Source organism: Pieris napi, chromosome 17 (assembly GCF_905475465.1).
Source record: "Pieris napi chromosome 17, ilPieNapi1.2, whole genome shotgun sequence".
Classification (NCBI taxonomy): domain Eukaryota; kingdom Metazoa; phylum Arthropoda; class Insecta; order Lepidoptera; family Pieridae; genus Pieris; species Pieris napi.
Genome location: NC_062250.1, coordinates 10,843,980 through 10,862,751, shown reverse-complemented (window position 1 = coordinate 10,862,751; position 18,772 = coordinate 10,843,980). Strand labels below are relative to the sequence as shown.

At 35.3% G+C, this 18,772-nt stretch overlaps 3 protein-coding genes across 3 annotated transcripts; 2 read left to right on the top strand and 1 right to left on the bottom strand.

The window, feature by feature from the left end:
• Nucleotides 1-639: 639 nt before the first annotated feature.
• On the top strand, nt 640-3,335 carry LOC125057752 (zinc finger protein 569-like). The gene is made up of 4 exons (XM_047661627.1): nt 640-866; nt 1,097-1,198; nt 1,298-1,422; nt 1,933-3,335. The coding sequence occupies exons 1-4, from the start codon at nt 807-809 to the stop codon at nt 2,879-2,881; spliced, it is 1,236 nt and encodes a 411-aa protein (XP_047517583.1). The 5' UTR covers nt 640-806; the 3' UTR covers nt 2,882-3,335.
• Nucleotides 3,336-5,062: 1,727 nt separating this feature from the next.
• Nucleotides 5,063-11,213, top strand: LOC125057756 (transcription factor Adf-1-like). Its single transcript, XM_047661631.1, has 4 exons — nt 5,063-5,415; nt 7,532-7,673; nt 8,090-8,345; nt 10,129-11,213. The coding sequence occupies exons 1-4, from the start codon at nt 5,283-5,285 to the stop codon at nt 10,225-10,227; spliced, it is 630 nt and encodes a 209-aa protein (XP_047517587.1). The 5' UTR covers nt 5,063-5,282; the 3' UTR covers nt 10,228-11,213.
• Nucleotides 11,214-14,503: 3,290 nt separating this feature from the next.
• On the bottom strand, nt 14,504-16,730 carry LOC125057751 (trehalase-like). The gene has a single exon (XM_047661626.1). It carries the CDS (start codon nt 16,416-16,418, stop codon nt 14,673-14,675), a length of 1,746 nt encoding a protein of 581 aa, XP_047517582.1. The 5' UTR covers nt 16,419-16,730; the 3' UTR covers nt 14,504-14,672.
• Between the last annotated feature and the right edge of the window lie 2,042 nt (nt 16,731-18,772).

Here is an 18,772-nt window from a genome sequence, read left to right as displayed (position 1 = left end):
GTTAAAGCATGTGCTACACGGTATGAAACGGCGGTTTGAAACGAAATAAAAGCGAGTTGCGCTTTTCGGCTACACGGTTTAAAACCAACAGTGTCCAAAATAACGTTGCGCTGATAAGACGTCTCCGTAGGGGTGACATTCTGCATAAAAAATCGATTTTTTATTAATCGATTATTTTAAATATAAAAATCGCGTAAAAAAATCGATTTTTTTTTTCACATCTCTATCCCAAAGACATGGCAATTCTCTGTATAATTCGAGCAATTCGGTAATAACTTCACGTTCATTTGCTTCTTGTGCCATTGTGCAGAACGTCGTCGTCGTCGCGTGTGTCTACGTTCGCCGCCGCAGCACGACTGCCGAACGCGTGGTTTTAAACAAGCGGCTAGACTGTTTCAAACCAACGGTTTTGGTCGCGGTTTGCAACGCAAAGCGTGCTGCCAAGGTCATATCAAGGTTAAACGAAATTTGGCATAAAACAACTATCCACACGGTTTGAAACCAAAGTTTCAAACCGCCGTTTCATACCGTGTAGCACATGCTTAATGTACCTTACGCTATATACTCATATCTTCTTATTGGTCACAGGACACAGTCAACTGTCAAAAGTTAAGCAGTCAGTCAACACTCAACGATAGAATATGCCATATGGAGGCTGGAGCCGTCAGCCGGGTGTGAAAATATGTGAATTGATGGCGGCGAAATTCTATTTTACTTGTTAACCTTCTTTTTAACTTTTTAACTCGGTACTTAATTTTTAGAAAAATATATAAATTGTTATTAAATGAGAAACAAAGATATTAATTATGGACACATCCAAGAGCAATGAAATAAACAATGGTTTGCTGAATCGACAGGATAAAAAGGTAAGTTTGTAAGTTTGTTTGTAAGTTTATTGCATGTACGGCTATATTTTATCTTAAGAACGACTACAATGTTATGTTAATCTAGATTATTATTCTCATGTAAGAGACATTTTTTGTCTTTTTGAGAAAATAAAGTTTTTAAACCTAAAAGGTAATGCGTAAGTAATAAACTAATAAGGAAAGAAAGAAATTGATTTTTATGTATTTTCAATATAACTTTCAATTTTCAGGAGCTACGTGTCCTTTTAAAAAATGAAGAAATATATAGCTGTCGAATCTGTACAAGAGGATATTTGAAAAGTGTTGACTATAAAAAGCATATATTGTTACATGTACGTATTTAGAATACAATTACGTTAACGAACTATAAGATATCTTTATATTATGGAAATAAAGACTTAGTTTTATATAACTGGTACTGATCTTTTCAGGTAACGAGTGCCTTTGTTAAATTAAGAAAGCAAAAAATATATAGATGCAAATTATGTCCAGCTGGCTTTCTTAAAAGTGATGAAAAAAATTTACACTTACTTGATCATGCTAAGGAAACTTTTATGTAAGGGGCTACTGATTTTGATATAAACTACACCTATTTCTATATGAACTTCCTACCCTTACAAACATGTTGAGGAAATTAAAAAAAATTCCCATAAACTATCAAATTCTAATTAGTTGTTAGGACATGTAGTGTTTAATTCCAGAAATAGAATAAAATTAGACAAGTGGCAAGTTTTATAAAGTCAGATTTCTAATCTGGTATAACACATACAATTCATAAAATAGAGTATATTTTTTATTCATTTTCTGGCGTTTGCCACTTAATAAATATGTATACTTAAATACCCTCAATAATAAATATTAAATGACTTCAGCTTGACATAGATTTATGGGATACCATATATATATCTAATTATTCTTTGGGAATAAATTTCATATTAAACGCTAAATGTATGTTTGTTACCACTTGAGCCATCACCTTCATTTACCACTTTGAATTGTTGGGCTAGTCAGTAGTGTACTCATCAACTGATCTAACAAGTAATATTTTTTATATTATTAATTTCAGGAAAAACCGTAAAGAAAAGGAAATTGCAGATAAACATTACTATAACAAAAATATAGTTAGAAAACATGAATGTCCGGATTGTTCTAGAAAATTTACCTCTATTAATGTACTGGAAGAACATTCAAAGCTGCATCAGCCATTTCCATATGTATGCTTCTGTGGAATTGCATATCTCAGAGAAGTTGATTTTAAGGGCCACCAAAAGCTTATCCATGGTAATAACAATAACCAGTTAATAACAAAAACTGTTAAGGAAGAACCAGCCAAAAAGATGCCAAAAGTAAAAACAAAATCAATAAAACATATTGCTAAGAAAATCAAGATAAAAATTAAACATGATACAAATGAAAATGTGGAGTGTTCAGTTTGCTGTAAAATTGTTAAAAAACATTATCTACCTCGTCATATGGATATACATTTAGATAATAAGGCATTTAAATGTAATATTTGCAATAAAAGTTTTAAGCAAAACTGCGGCTTGTACAACCACATGTCCGTACATAAACCGAGACATCAACTTCCCTGCCAGTATTGTGGTAAAGTGTTTAAATACAAATGCAATTTGATTAACCATTTAAACACGCACACTGGTGTAAAACCTCATGTGTGTAAGTTTTGTAATAAACCATTTGCTGATCGATCTGCTTTAGTGAGACATGAACGAATTCACAAAAAAGAATATAAATATTTTTGTGATAAATGTGACAAAAAATTTACAGATATAAGTGGTCTGATTGGGCATAGAGTACAACATAGTGGAAAACAATATGTTTGTGAGATATGTAATAAGTCATTTCACACCAAATATAATTTAATGAAACATTTAACAATTCATATTGATGTAAAGAAATTTGAATGTGACTATTGTAATAGTAAGTTTACATTAAAAGCATATCTTTTTATACATATAAAAACGTGTAAGGCGAGAAAAGCACAATCAAAGGATTAATTGTTTTGAGCATACTTAGGAAACCAACACTGCTGTGTGATTTGTCATGTTGCAAAATCTGACCAGCTATTTGAACAGAAAATTGTATCTGTAAGGGTGCGTCCACATGTGAGCCGTATGCGAGCTGCGCGCTTGCAGTCACTGCAGTGGTTTGGTGCTCCTCTTTAGCGCAACTCATGCAAGGCTCGTATAAGCCGTGCGCGCACTCAATTCTCGCGCTTATAGTTACGTTTACTGGCGTGAGCGGAATAAAGATGCGAGCCGCCCGCGGGCTGATCGCGTACGGCGCGTACTGCGCGCGAGCGGCGCACGAACAAACATAGTAACACAACAACAAGAATAGTAACAAATGGATAAATAAGTCAGACTTTGCTTACAAATATTTTCACCAAGATTTATGGTTTCTTCATTCCTTTGTTTAAAAATGTATTGACTGATTAAAATATTTTAATTATATAGTATTTTATTTTTAACTCACTGTTCACGTTAAGTTATTAAACGATCTTCAACTCTGACGTCGTGCATTCTTGTTTCGGTTCTCGTTGGTCCAGTGCAGGAAAACCAAAAAAAATATCTACGGCTGTGAATTTAAATGAAATTATATTTCGCATATTTTGTCTAGCTGTTTATTATTACATAAATGATTACATTACCTAGGGTTTTTTGAAATTATACTTCTTTAGGCGCGTTATGAAAAATTGATGAGAGTGAAATTTTACGATGCGCGCGCACCGTGACACAAAATTAACAGAATGAAGTTGTCCACGAAAGATGCTACGACATTGGACATAATTTAAAAACAACATTCGAATAATAATAGAATTTATGTTACACTTAATGTAAGAGAATAATAATAAATATTTATTTATTTATTTTTCAAATGTTAATTGAACTTTTTTGACTAAAATTACTCCTTTTCCAGTCTAGTTATTTAATTGTAATTAATTATTTGCATGCAATCAAAAACTATTTTTAATAATGCCAAAGAAGTATAACTTCTTACGCGCGTACATAAGTACACGCACCTTTTTTTGAGATTACCCACAATGTACCTACACAAAATCATTTTCATCAATAATTCTCGCAATGCAAGTAAAAATATCGTGTTATTTTTTAAAAATACCTGTTGCAATGCAACCTGCATTCATATAAGTATGTATCCATCCGATGATCATGTTACACCTTCCCTCGCTGGGTCCCACTGCGCGCCGTAAGGTTATATTTTGTACGGCACGCACTCTGGCGGTTGCACTTCTTCGTTCCGATACCGGCAAACTTCTTGAGCGTTAAAAAAAGGCAGCGGGGGAAAGTTTGCGCATCGTACACATACGAGCAAAAAAAGTGTCTAACTATTTTATGTAACTATAGAATACTTTTTACGTAGATAACTTTTAAAAATAGTTAGTTAAAATTTTTGTAGATTGTTAGTGTATATTAGATGTTATTGTGACTTAAATATAATTTTTAATACCTTCTAAAATATGATAACAAGAAATGAAAACCGGTCAAGTGGGATTCAAGCCATACCAGGAAAAAAATGAAAGAATATATTTATTAATAATACATAGCAGCCTACTGCCTATATATTATGTCCCACAGTGTACTAAGGAGGCAAAAGAACGTGGACGCAGCGCGTCACGTCAACTGATTTACGGTTTACCAATCTCGCGATCGACACGTCACTCTACCAGTGATACCTAAAAATCGCTTCTGCGCAGACAAGGACATTTGTTCAAGATGTTTGCCGGTATCTGTATAGCCGGTGCCGCGTACCGGTGCCGGTTAGGGCGCACATACAGTTTATGTAGCGCGATCTTGGTCATACTCAAAAATGTAATGTCCTTTTTGAATGTATGTTTCTATCGGCGGCTATATTTTAAATAGCACATTTAAAAAACCCACAGCGCCATCTACTAAGACCAGTAGTAAAAAGTTTTACTAGAGATAATTTATCGACCAAAAAGTGTCGAAACCTGGCAGTTTCCAATTCTCAAGCGTAACATATGATATTTAAAAAAATACATAAATTTAGATATGTCTTTAGAATAATAAACGGTAAAGTGAAAGTCATAGTAACAAATACCTATTGGTTGTATATTATATGAGATGATAAATATTTTTAGTAATAACCAGAAATTCCACAGGAAATCAATTGAGGCGTCCGTTACTTGCGTCGCGTCACCGCGCCGGTCAATACGGCGCGCGCGGGCCGTGCGCCCCGCGCGTCATCCCCTCATTTCCACCCATCAGTCAGATTATCTACCCCGTCTAGAACACCCTTGCTAAAAGATATATTAAAATACTGCACATTAAATTACCTAAAAAGCGTTGATATATCTAAAAACGCGGCAAAACTTCTATTTTGCAAATTATTTTCCGTTGTGAATAATTACGTTTGAAAATGAATGAAATTGATTTAATTAAAGAGGTAGAGAAACGTCCGATTTTGTACGACAAATCAGTGAGTGGTTTTAATAAAACAAAGTTGAGGGATGACGCCTGGAAGGAGGTTCAGGAAGCGTTGAACGTGTCAGGTAAATTGGTATTAATCAGCGCAATGATGTTAGGCGCAATGCGATAAGTACGGAATTCGAATCGTGGAACATTGTTTTGGATAAGGAAATATAATATATGTATATACTTCAGGACAGTATAGTTTGTACCATACTGTTGTTGAAATATAACGTAATATATGTTAATGAAATTAACTGTTTGTGTGTAAAATTAAGTGTGTTTATAAGTTTAGTTATAGGATACAATAATTAATATCGTTCAGTAGTATCCATCCTAAGCTGTACATAAAAATATATAAAACAAAAATAATCAAAAGTTTCTATGGGTCCTAACTTCTGGCAGCATATCCTCACTCTATTGTGATACATACTTATATACGTTGAGTGAGGAAAGCGTGAGCACTGGGGTCGCCGGTAAAAAACTAAAATGTTTAGTTTTTCTTTTAGTCTTTTAAAAATAGTTATTATCGGTAGGTACAATACAACACTATTTTATAAATTACTAATACAGATATATATCTGTATTAGTAATTTCTTTATATACCTACGAACCCTGACAAATTAGAAGGCTTCTGTTTTATACAACTTCACCAACTATGTAAGTAAGATTAATTAATCGAATCTACCAAGGCCAATTCCATTAGCAAATGTTAGGAACATTCACAACGTTTCTTTCTTATATTATGGATAAAAATAAGAATCGTTATTGGCAAGGAATCAATGAAAATCAGTGCTATAACTTTTATTATTTTGCAATCCGTATGACAAAGTGACAAAGTGCCTTATAGAATGTAAACGCAATCGGCAAAGAAAACACCCGCCATTTTTCATGCTCAGAATCAGAGACAATTAAGCGCGAAATAAGGATTTGACATGACAGATGGGGTAGATATTTCGTACCACAGATTGAGGTTAAATTCAAAATTAAACCGTTATATCTATATATATAAAAGAAAGTCGTGTTTGTTACAACACTTATAACTCGAGAACGGCTGGACCGATTGCCATGGTTTTTGATTTGTTGGATTTGTTTCCGTCCCGAATAGCAGAATAAGATATCGGATAAGTTATCGAATAACAATAAATAAATTAATTAATTTTACGAATGCAAAAACCATATGGTGCCATCTGTTGATCAAACTACGCATCATTTTACGTCGAATTCGTGTCAGTTCAAGAAATTCCGATCTTGAGGTGAATGAGGAGATACATAACCATGCTTTGATCCTGATCAAAAGATGTTGGATATCAGAAAGTGCTTAACATGCAGTATCGCCATATTGACGCTAGAGAGAAGATGCCTAATGTGTAAAACTGCCATTCTTTTTTCGCAATGGCAAGCAATAAAACATTTCTGTATTTGCAAAAAAGTTGTATTAATGTAATACTTAACATTAATGAAATCCTAAAATAAGTTAAATTAAAGTAACAACGATATTATAAGGTTGTAGGGCGGAACGAAGTTAGCCAGGTCAGCTAGTAATAATATAAAAATGAAACCCGTTTTCCGTTGTCACGACATCACATGAAAACGGCTCGACCGATTTGTCTGATTTTTTTTTGTTGTGTTTGTAATTGTCAGGAGAAGGTTCTTATAAAAGAAAAATAGAAAAAAATTGCGCGGAAAATTAGAAAATTCAAGAATACTTAACCACCATACAATTCGAACTTTTTGGTGTAACCTTATGGCGTTTGACATAACACAACATTGACAGAATGCGTGCTGCAAATATCGTCAGAGGATGTAAGAAAAATGAATATCGTTCAAAATAAATGCTTCGATCGGATATTATATTATATTGATAATATAATAATATGCGAGCCAGAAAAACAAACAAAGAATGTTGTATAACATAAAGCATTAGAATAATAAACACTTTGTTTCTGAAATATTTTTTAATTCATTATACCAATTTCAAATCAATATTCATAGTTAAGACAGGACAACGTCTGTCGGGTCCGCTAGTATAATAATAATGATATAAAATAATAGATATTATGATAAATATATATAAATAATAGATTATATACTCATTAAATTGAAAACAGAGTTGCAGGGAGTTTCTAACCCTTGGAAATTTAAAGTTATTTCATAAAATTTGTTGTATTTAGATTTTTAGTTGTATGTCCTTAACAGAAGCCGAATGTAAAAAGCGATGGCGTTCATTGCGGGATTCCTTCATAAAACTGCAGCGGACTCACGGTGGCCGCACGCGTTGGCCATACCACAATGCCATGAGGTTCCTATTACCGCATGTAGAACCGAAATCGGAATCTTCGTAAGTTCTTCCTATATTTATTATTAAGTTTTAAAGAAGGCAAATTATTTGAAAGAAAGTTGATTCAAAAGAATGAATAAAATTAGCATTTCTTTTTCGGAATGATTCCAAAAATTACTTAACCGATTTGTATTATATTTCCGTATTCGACTTACGGTCCTTCAAGAAAAGAGCGTACCAACTCTTAAAAGCCGCGAACTCGCGTGCCCTCTGTCATTAAGAGTGTCCATGGCGGTATCACTTAATATCACATGAGCCTACTGCCCGTTTGTCCCATGTTCTATTAAAAATGTCCTTGTTTGATTATATGGAATTAGTAAATGATTATTGAACATCTGTTATTTTGCCGTTATACCTACTTCGATTAAACCAGCTTTATGTATAAATTTCACAAATTGATTCACCGTTATTTACAGAACAAAACGAGAAACCTCTGACTCGGAACCAGAAGAAGAAGTCCGTCACCGTCCAGGTCAATCTCTTCCTGATCTCTTTTTAGAACCGCGACTAGAGGATGAAGACGACTTTCAGCCGAAGAAACCTCGACTGAACTCCTCTGATGATGAGCTTCAGAGAACAGACCCGGATGAGCTATTCCTATTAAGTTGCGCGTCGACCCTCAAAAGACTTAATGCCAAGCAAAATGCTGTAGCTAGACTTAAAATACAACAGGTATTTTTATGTTATTTTTATATTGACTGTAAGATTCCGAATCGTGACTGTGACTTCCGCGTGTAATGCAATTCGAAAAGTCAAGAGGGACGTTTCCCTACGCCATGACAGACAATGCAACTTGTCGATAAAACAGAACAAGCGCCAACTAGCGGCCCAGACTGTTTTACCGACGTTTGAATATCTGTTATATTCAGGGTGTCGGTTTTTTGTGACGGTGTGCGCGCGCATCGTAAAACTCTCATTTTCCCCTAACGCGCCAAAAGAAGTAGGTATAACTTCATAAATAAAAATATGTTTATTTAACAACGCAAATGTGTCAAAAATACCTGTGTCAGGATTCGCAGTTCTTCCATACCAGACTTAATAGTTAATACGTTCGGCTTTGACAATTAAAAATAAATAAACTTAGACCCAGGTTTGCATACGCGGCGCTTCCTTTAGTATGGGTCTATTCTACGTGATTAATATGGTACTCATTAAGTTAACCACATATTAATATTTGATCTAATTGTATTGCATATACATTATACATACTACGCACCGTTCTAATTGGCCTCGAGTTTGTACTATAGATGCGCGACCGTTGAGCCGCGGTGATTGCGCTTGTCACTTAAGCCGGCGGAGGGAGACGCGCGGGTGAAATCATAATCTTTGCTAGTACTACACGCTTAAAGTGTCGGTTTTTTGATATCACTCTTAGTACCTAGTGGTTTATATATCTTGAATATGCATAAAAATCTTAGCCATTTTTATTTATCTATATTTTTACAAATTAATTGTATAATTTTTACTTGCCACAAAAATTATACAATTAATGCATTTAATATTATTAAGATGTGGTGTAAATATGGCAATATTTCAAATTCAAATAGTTAATTGATATGGCAACGTCTAATGAGAAATGCCATCCTATGCCCCAATAATCTCAAATCGTGTTAACGATCTACTAATAGACATTACTAACCTTTACTTTATTTTATGTTTATTTAAACAAAACCTAAATATAACAATCAAAAATAGAGTATTAACAATTTTCTTATCCTACATAGTAACAATAAATTTAAAAAGTTTGATCCCTTTAACGCTGGCAGCATTATTGCGATACTTATTCGTTGATCGAGGAAAGCACCAGCTCTAGGGTCACTGGTACTATCTACCTGCCAACTTAAATCTTTAATAAGCGCCTGTGCACTTGAACCCCACGGCTCAAGAGTCTCTACTCCAAAGGGAACAAAATCGAAGTTAGAAAGAAGACATTTGAGCCGTTTATTATTATTTAATTGGTATTGTGCTAGTAAAGTAGAAACATGACTCCATATTGCAATCGCCAAGGAAGCATTTAAAATACTAAACACACAGATTATATAAACAAATTTTGCCCCTTGACTTCTTTCAAGATTTAATTTTCAATTGTTTTTTATAGACATACAAATATCCATAGAAAGCACTGTTTTGCTTCTCTTGTCTTTGTCTTCATAGATAGTATTCTTCCAACTTTATGTCCTAAAACCCCTAGATGGTTAGTCTCCACCGCGTTCGGTCTTGAGCCTCGCCAGCCAGCCTTGTAATTATATAAAAACTTTTTGTTTTTAAAAATAAATAATTTTTTTAACTCTTTCGTTTATAAGAAATTTAAAATCTGTGGTGTAGCTCTTCGGGCACCAGGGTGAATTTAGTGGGTTTTGATACCTATACTTTTAGTTTGTAACATTAAGTATAGAACCAAGCAACCCAAAACCACCTATATTGTATAAAACTGTTTTTTTTTTTTCACCGACAGGTACTATATGAAGCTGAATTCGGCACTCAAATGGAGCTTCCATACGTTACTCCGGCCAGCGATTGTGATTATGAAAACGTCGACGGTTCAGTTGAATAAAATTTACACCATTTTAACCTTAAATTACTTTAAGATATCATTTTTGTCGGATCGAATTCGATTCCGTTAATCTAGTCTCGTGTTCTGTGATGTTTCACTACGATTGATGTAAAATGATGGATTTTAATAATAGGTTTACAAAATATGTTTGTTTTAACCACTCTCCAATTTATGTAAAGCATATCGAGTATGGCCTTTGCGGTTTACTGTAAGTTAAGAAAATAAAATAATACAAAAGAAGTCCATTTGTGTGTCTGGGCCTCAGATTTCTGTTTCATGATCATTTATAAATCTATGGTGACCTTCCTGGGCTCGATACACGCCGTCGACTTTTAGATCTAAGGCATGCCTATTTCCTCACGATGTTTTCCTTCACCGTTCGAGCGACTAAATGCGCACATAGACCGAAAGTCCATTGGTGCCGGTGATCGAACCTACGACCTCAAGGAGGCCACCAAGCCAACACTGCTCTCAATTCAATAAAATTAACATAATTTTGGTATTTTTTGCGTAAATTGGTTTGCACCAACGTTTCTTTTTATATCGCATAAAATGTTCTTCCATTCAGAGCCAAATTTTAGCGCGAACACATCTGTCAAGCCGATGACAGATCTGTTTTCGTCGATCTGCATCTGTATCTAGCTATTATCTGTAGATAGGTCTAATCAAAGACAATTTACTTTAATTGTCTGTTATAATAAATGATAAACTGAGTTTTCTAAAAATAAGAAACGAGTTGTTAAAACGCAAACATTTTGCATACGGTATTTGAGTGACTGTAATTAATTATTCGATTATAACCATACAACCTGTTTTCAATAATTTAATATGTATAAAAAATTAAGTGTTCCTTTGAACTTTGAAACTAAAATTAAGCGTGAACGACAAACTGTTTATTTTAGCATTAAATATACAATTGTATTTTAATTATTATAATAATAATACCAAGTCATCGCCCTTAAATTAATTAAATCGACATTTATAATTTATATTGTTTTATTTAGTAGGTACTTACCTGCAGTTCTGAGAAATAATAATTAAATCTAATTAAATTGACGTACTTTTTATCCATAAATAGGTTTTCATTTGCCTACATTACCAATTCGACATAGGGCCCTTCAAGAAAAGAGCGTACCAATTCTTAATAGGCCGGTAACGCACTCCCGAGCCATCACTTAACATCAGGTGAACCCCTTGCTCCCTGTTCTAAAAAAAAACATGTCAAAATGGATTAAAGACAAATTTTTTAATCATACATGTATAATTATACTCTATGGATTAATTTTCTTCTGTCACTTGTACAATTTTGTATGAATATATAAATTATTATTTTTAGGCAATGAGACCAACGGCGGTAGTAAACTACGCATTGAGGACACGCGAAGCTGATCCATTTTATGATAGTCTCAATGGCTTCAGGCGTAAGATGCTGCAGCCATTGTTCCGTCACCAATAACAATTGCAAAAAATAAATATATTACATTTTTCATTATAATTTGGATTTCTAAATCACCGTCGCGTTCGGTCTTAAGCCTCGTATTTCACCTCGCTGCAAGTCCCTCCGGCTCTCTTTGCGTCATCTGCAACTCGTACGCCAGGTTTGCTTGAGACAGCCACGCGTCTGCTTTCCTTGCGGGTTCCAATACAAGCACCTGCTGGGAGATATAATTGGAATCTCTTCGGAGTGTATTGCCTAACCATTTCCACTTTCGTCGCTTGATCTTCTGACTAAGGGGGTTTCTCGGCAGCGGTCCCAAATTTGCTCCAGAATACGGCGAAGACAGCGGTTGAGGAAGACTTGTAACCGGTGCTAGATTAATCTATTTTGTATGTCGTGTGTTCTCTGTCTGTGTGTGTTTCGTTAGAGGGCCTTTAAAAATAAATATTAAATACATGTCGATAATTCCATTACTTCCTAGGTTTGACGCCAGATGTTGAACACGGCAGTGTTGTTGAAGACCCAGTTTAAAATTTGCATAAAAAATTCCTTATTATACAACATTTGACCCATCCATCAAACGATTTCTCTAAAATCCAAACATTTGCATACAAAAGTTGTTGCAAAAGGCCAAATAACTGCCCTTTCGAAGTTCAACGTTTAACTTTCTCTACACGTACCCTATTTGACCTTAACAATAGGTAAAAATTTGATAGAAATCGTAATTAATGGGAACGTATTTTTGTCTGGGTTTTCGAACATTTTTAAACACCAACCTAAACTTTTACCCGTCAAAGGAACACAGGATGTTGCGTACATTGTATAGTTGGATACACATTTACCATAAATATAAATATGTCCTTAAAACTAATAATTTTCTATAGTACCGGTGACCAGGTATCGCAATATACCGAGGAAATGCTGCCAGCATTAAAAGGTACATTGCCACAGGGACCAAACATTTAAAATTTGTTTTTTATAAAAAATAAAATTGTGAAACTTAGCTTTTACCTTTGCAAGCATTTGCAAAGTGATACAATAACAAGGTTTAAATATGCAATTTAATAAAAACAAAAGAGGTCAATTGCCTTAATTGATATCGAGTATCAATTAATTAGCAATTAATAAATAGCTATTCTATCGTAAATTCTGAGTTGCATTTATTAGCTCTGCGATTTCGTTCGTAAGGTGAAATGTAATAAAACATATCCGTGATGTAATATTTTATTATTATTAATTAAATGCACTCTTTGAGCAAATAAAATAATAATTATTATGTATTCAGAAGTATAAAATAGTGGATAGCGGACATCTTTGTAAATTATTAGAGGATGTTTTCTGAAAGTCTCAATAAAATACTTTTATTTAATATTAAATGTATCAAGGAATCAAAGCATTTTTATTAAATAAATAAATAATAAGAAATCGTTTATGAATGAAAGTGGTAGATTTAGATAAATTAATTATAAAAATTCGCACAATCAGCCATATAAAAGCAAATGTCATATTAATTTTCATGATATCATATAATCAGTTGAGTAATTTATTAAGTACTTAAGTATTATACTTAATGGTCTAAAAATTCGCCTACGCTATAAAGGCTCCTCACATTTAAAAATTTAATCACCATCCCCTTGAAAGAATTACATGTGGAAAGTGATTAAATAGTTTGATAGCCATGGCGAATACATCGTGGTGCAACATGCAGGCACCCACAGCCGTGTTGGATCCCTCGCTATACAAGCAAGATTCTTAAAAGGTTAAGAACAATATTGGATGTTTTTTTACAGTCATAACTGCTTCAAGGATATATAAACTTGGTACTGTCAAACAGCTTACAATAGGTCCAACGCTCATAATAGCCCTAATACATTTTTTCTGCGTAATAAAAACTTTATTTAAATCTACCGAAATTCCCTATAAAACGATGCCATAGCGCAGAACTGAGGTAACATAGCCGTGATAAGCAATAATAATTGCTGCGTGGTTTGAAGCGACTTTGCGAGTTCGGCTCAAAGAAAACACAAATTTAAATGCAATTATATATTATGTCTAGTAAACAGATAGTACCTACTATACCAAAGCGTTCTCATATTACTGAATTTACTCGACGAAATTCAGTAATATGAAAAACAAACCTATTCTATTATTTTCATATGAATAATTTATTTATTTATTTATAAGTTATCTAATAATAATTTGTTTAAGTAAGTTTGCCGTCAACTTCAAGCGTTAATTGCGCATATAGAGAGAAATTCGTGCAAATCCAAACGCACGACCTAGGTTCGAGTGCCTCTTAGACCAAAACTGCTGTATATTTTTGAATATGACTAAAGGGGCATCGTGATCTAATTGTGACACAATTGTAATGTTTTTTGGCACGATAAGGAGATTTTGGCTGATTTACGTCGTGTATTTTTCGTTAAAAAACAAAGGACGAGCATCATCGTATCAAATAGACCACCTACGCAATATAGATAGACCAAAGAGGAAGTGGATACATCCGTACAGTGTGGGTGGAGGTTGACAAGAGATAGGATGAAGTAAGATATCGTAATCGATGAAGTAAATCGCGTTAGTCGCGTTCTTTATAACGGAATGCCGAATTGATGTTGCATCTTCCTCCATTCCCCCTGTCTTCCATTCATTTCCTATATATGTTATAGGTGTGTAATTAGGTAGAAATAAAGGCTTTGAGTATAAGTCACTTTTATATGTTATTAACCAATGTTCGAACCCCGATAAGCTCTCTCTTGGTCTCTAGCTTGTGTCACCAATTTTTTTATACTTTCGAAAATAAACTAAATTTATAATCAATTTCTGTAGGAATCAAACAAGTTTTATTAAAACATTATATATTATTTTAAAACACATTTTAGATATCTACATGCAACGTTACAGTAAATATCACATTGATCTTATTAACAATATTTGAATCGACCTCAACTTATACAATAGGTATTAACAATTTATAATTACTGGCAAATACCCATATAAAACTATGTACTTATAAAACTTGACGTACATAAGGTAATGTTGTACCCCGCCGATCGTGCAAGGTAATATCTCTGCCGTATCTCTGAAGTAACTCTAGAACAACTCCATTTGTCCATCCAAAGCCATCCTGGACTTCATACTCGCCCCCTCCACCTTGGTGTCCAGGTTGCACAGCACTATACTTCTCAAACATTTTTTTCCATGTACTATAGCCTAAATAATTCGAACGCATCCATATAACAGCCTGTTCATGGGCAAGTTTCTGCGCTTCCTCATTGCCGCTGGCTTCGAGACCACCTATCAAAATGCTCTGTAAAGGAGGCCATGCATTTGGATAATCCCACTGCTCTCCCGAGTGTAAGATCGATGCTGGTACTCCGCCGGGGAAATCCAAAGCCCCCGACGCAAGCAAGTACCTAACTAGTCGCCCAGCGTACCGTGGTGCATCGTATTCCTCTACAGCACCAGCCCAAAGTGGAGCAGTGCAACTTGGGTAAAAGTGTCGCCTGGGTGCCTTAGCCTGGGCGTCATAATCATACCAGACACCGTCTGCATCATCCCACATAACATTCTCTATCGCATTTCTCCAGTATTTAGCTAGGCTCCACCATTTCTTAGCTTCTCTTCTATCCTTTAGTTTATTCCGGAAGTCACCCACTAGTTCGAGTGCTCCAGCAAAAATAGCGTTTAAATCTACCGGGAGAATTCGAGAAGCGTGCACATCAGTTAATTTGCCGATGACATCTTGACCGGCAGTCACAAACCACCGCGTTGAGAAGTCCCACCCACTTTCGGCAGCACTTTTCATTTCGGCATAAAATTCTTCTTTTTTAATCGCATCTTCTAGAGTTTGGGCAGTGGTGTAATCTTCAAAGTATGATTCCGGGCGTGGTCCTTTACCAGATCGATCGGCAAAATAGCGGAGCAGTACGTAATGCTTGCCTTTTACTTCTACTGTCACTTTCTTTTTATCTAACCAATACTGAAGTTCTTTTTCGACAGTCGGCAGGTGTTTTTCTAACCAAGCTAAATCATCGGTATACGTGTAATAAATAGCTACCATTGCAGCTAACATCGGAGGCTGACTTCTTCCTAAATAATAAACTCGACTTCCATTTGGTATATATCCGAACTTTTCTACTAAATACAATAAATTTTCTATCATACCCTTAGCAGTCTGTGTCATATTGCAAATGAGAAGTCCGCGTACAATCCAGAATGAATCCCAATAATAAAGCTCTTTAAAACGACCACCGGGAACAATAAACCCATTAGGAACATAAAGGAAGCTGTATTGACTGGAATGCGTGTTGACATCAGGGTTCACTTTTCGACCTAGCTTGTCCCAAAATCCTATAACATTCTTTGCGAATTCCCGAAGCTTCGGATCAGTAATCTGTTTTAATACAGGTGGATCCGGGTCGAAGTCAGGCGGCCGCCACTGTTCGAGTTCATTTCCTTCTAAGAAATGTTGTTCCAAGAAACCGGCTAATTGATCCCGCGATGGATTGTTGGCACTTTTTTGCATCAACTTTGCAAAATCTGCAAGCGTTTCATTCTCAGTGTGAACGAGCTTAAGATCAACGAAAGTTTTCGAATCGGGAAATATCCTTGCTAGTTGCACTCTGTGTAGTAGTTCACCAGTGCAATAGATTGAGGAATTGCAGGAAGGAACAACTGTCAACGCCTGAGCACACGCCCCCAAAATCCCTAGAACCGGGTAAAGCGGCGCATAGCGACGCAAATTCTGTAGCATTATCAGTCTGGCTTATTCAGGGCGAGTACGGAAATCGCTGATAAACATACCCTGAGCGCGAGCGTGTAGTATGAGCCAGTGCAGCGGACCGTGTGTGTATATGTCCGGCCCGCGACTGACGCTAGCTTCTGTAATGCCATCGTGTGTTCCTCAATGCGTTCCGGGGCGACGTCCCATCTCAGCTGATTTAACTTTCACTGCCGACGACCGAGGCAAGGCAACGAAAAGTAGATCACTGTGAGAAAACTTGCGTCACGATAAAACGCGTGCCTCCACTGCGTGTCTCTGATACACTGACACAATAAGCAATGACATTATGAACATGTCATGAACGAGAAGTAAACAAGCCAATAAACTCGTGAATAAACAATTACGTTGAACACATGCGTCAATACGTCATTGTAAATCAGCTGATGTCCTTTCCATTGAATCAGATAGTTACCTGTGCATATTTAACGTAGAAAATATAATGCAGTTTCAAACAAAATCGTCTAAAACAAAATGATTTTATTAATTTCCTTCAAATCAATTTCATAAATACTTGACCTTGGCATAGTTATGCCGTTGATAACATGCAGAGAATAGACGCAATACGCTAAGATTGTAAAATATTATTACATACTAGCGGCCCGTCCCGGCTTCGCACGGCCACGCAAACAATTTTTGTAGATATTGATATGTTCTTTAATGTTGTGGATTTTTTTTGTTCTATTATCAATAGTTTTCGCAGCGCATGCAACGGAATATATTTTATAGGCATTTTTATTGAGGTACACCTAGACTAACATTATTGTAGTGTTAGTCCTTACTATCCCTATCCATATTTTTTTCTTGCAATTAAAATAGCCCATCATTATCAGTGATAATGTAGCATTCAAATAGTGAAAGAATTTTTAAAATCGGTCCAGTAGTTTTTGAGCCACTTCGTTACAAACATACTTACATACAAATCTTTCCTCTTTATATTAGTATAGATTATAAATATATTTGTTTCCATGCTATTGGAATACGGAAATCACGCTTTTTTGTTTAAACCACCTCTGGTCTCTTTACGATGTTCTACTAAGGTTTTCCTGCACCCAGCAAGACTTTATTATGCACATAGAAAGAAAAGTGCATGGATGCAAAGCCGGAATGCAAAACCACGAACACTTTAATAATAGCATTCCGGAACTGCCCACTTATTAAGTCATTTAATCGGCATTACAAATGATATGCTTATTAGTAATTCTACCAAAAGTCTTGTGTCGACTTTTTATTATAATATAATAATATTGTTTTCGTTTTATAATTCCCACCTAGCGTACACATATGTGGAAGCAGCGGCTCATGTCGGTTTCGGTTTAAGAATAACTTTATTTCTCATAAGAATTGCGTACAAAATTCACTTACTGAGAAACACATATTTAAAACTAAGATTAAAAATTAGAAATTAGAGCGCACAGATGTAGGTACATATATAAAATAACAAAACAGAACAGCACCAAAAATGTGGGTAGACATAATAAACTTGATCAGTCAACCAAGCATGTTTCAAAAGAACATACAAATTTATTAAAGGACGGCAACGTACTCGCGAGCCTACTGTCGATGTGAGTGTCCATGGCCATCACATAACTTTGTAGCCCTTGTTATATAACCTAAAATAAAATATGTTTATTATGGAATATAAGATACTAGACATCCCTACTCATCGGCAAAGAAGACAGAGGGTGTAGGCCGAGAGAAAAAGCCGGCGTAAAAAACTCAAGCTATAAATATATTTACGTTGCATTTTTTTATAGCTTAGGGGGACAGACAGATGGAGACATTAGAAGCATTTAATGTATATTTCTTTTTTTGACGTTCATAAGTTTTGTTACCTACATGAATCAATGATTTTTGACTTTTGACTTTGACTTGACAACCAATTCGACTTAGGGTCCTTCAAGAAAAGAGCGTACCAATTCTTGAAAGGCCGGCAAGGCATTTGCGAGCCTTCTGGCAATGTGAGTGTCCATGGGCGGCGGTATCACTTAACATCAGGTGAGCCTCCTGCCCGTTTGCCTCCTATTACATAGAAAAAAGACAAACGAGCCTACGGGACGCCCAAAAAGGGCAGTCATCGCAACCCATGGACACCCATTTGAGTGCGTTGCCGGCCTTTAAATTTTTCATTTAGATACAGGTCGTTCAAAATATCACATTAGAAACGAATTAGGAAAACACCAAATCATTTGTTTAGTCGTTTAGTTAAGAAAAGAAAATGTTGTTTTTCTATTTAGTTAAGCGACAATGTTTAGTCATACATTTAACACTCAGAAGAAAGTCAGTCTTGTCATATTACCACTAGGCACTAGCAATCTGTCTCCGTC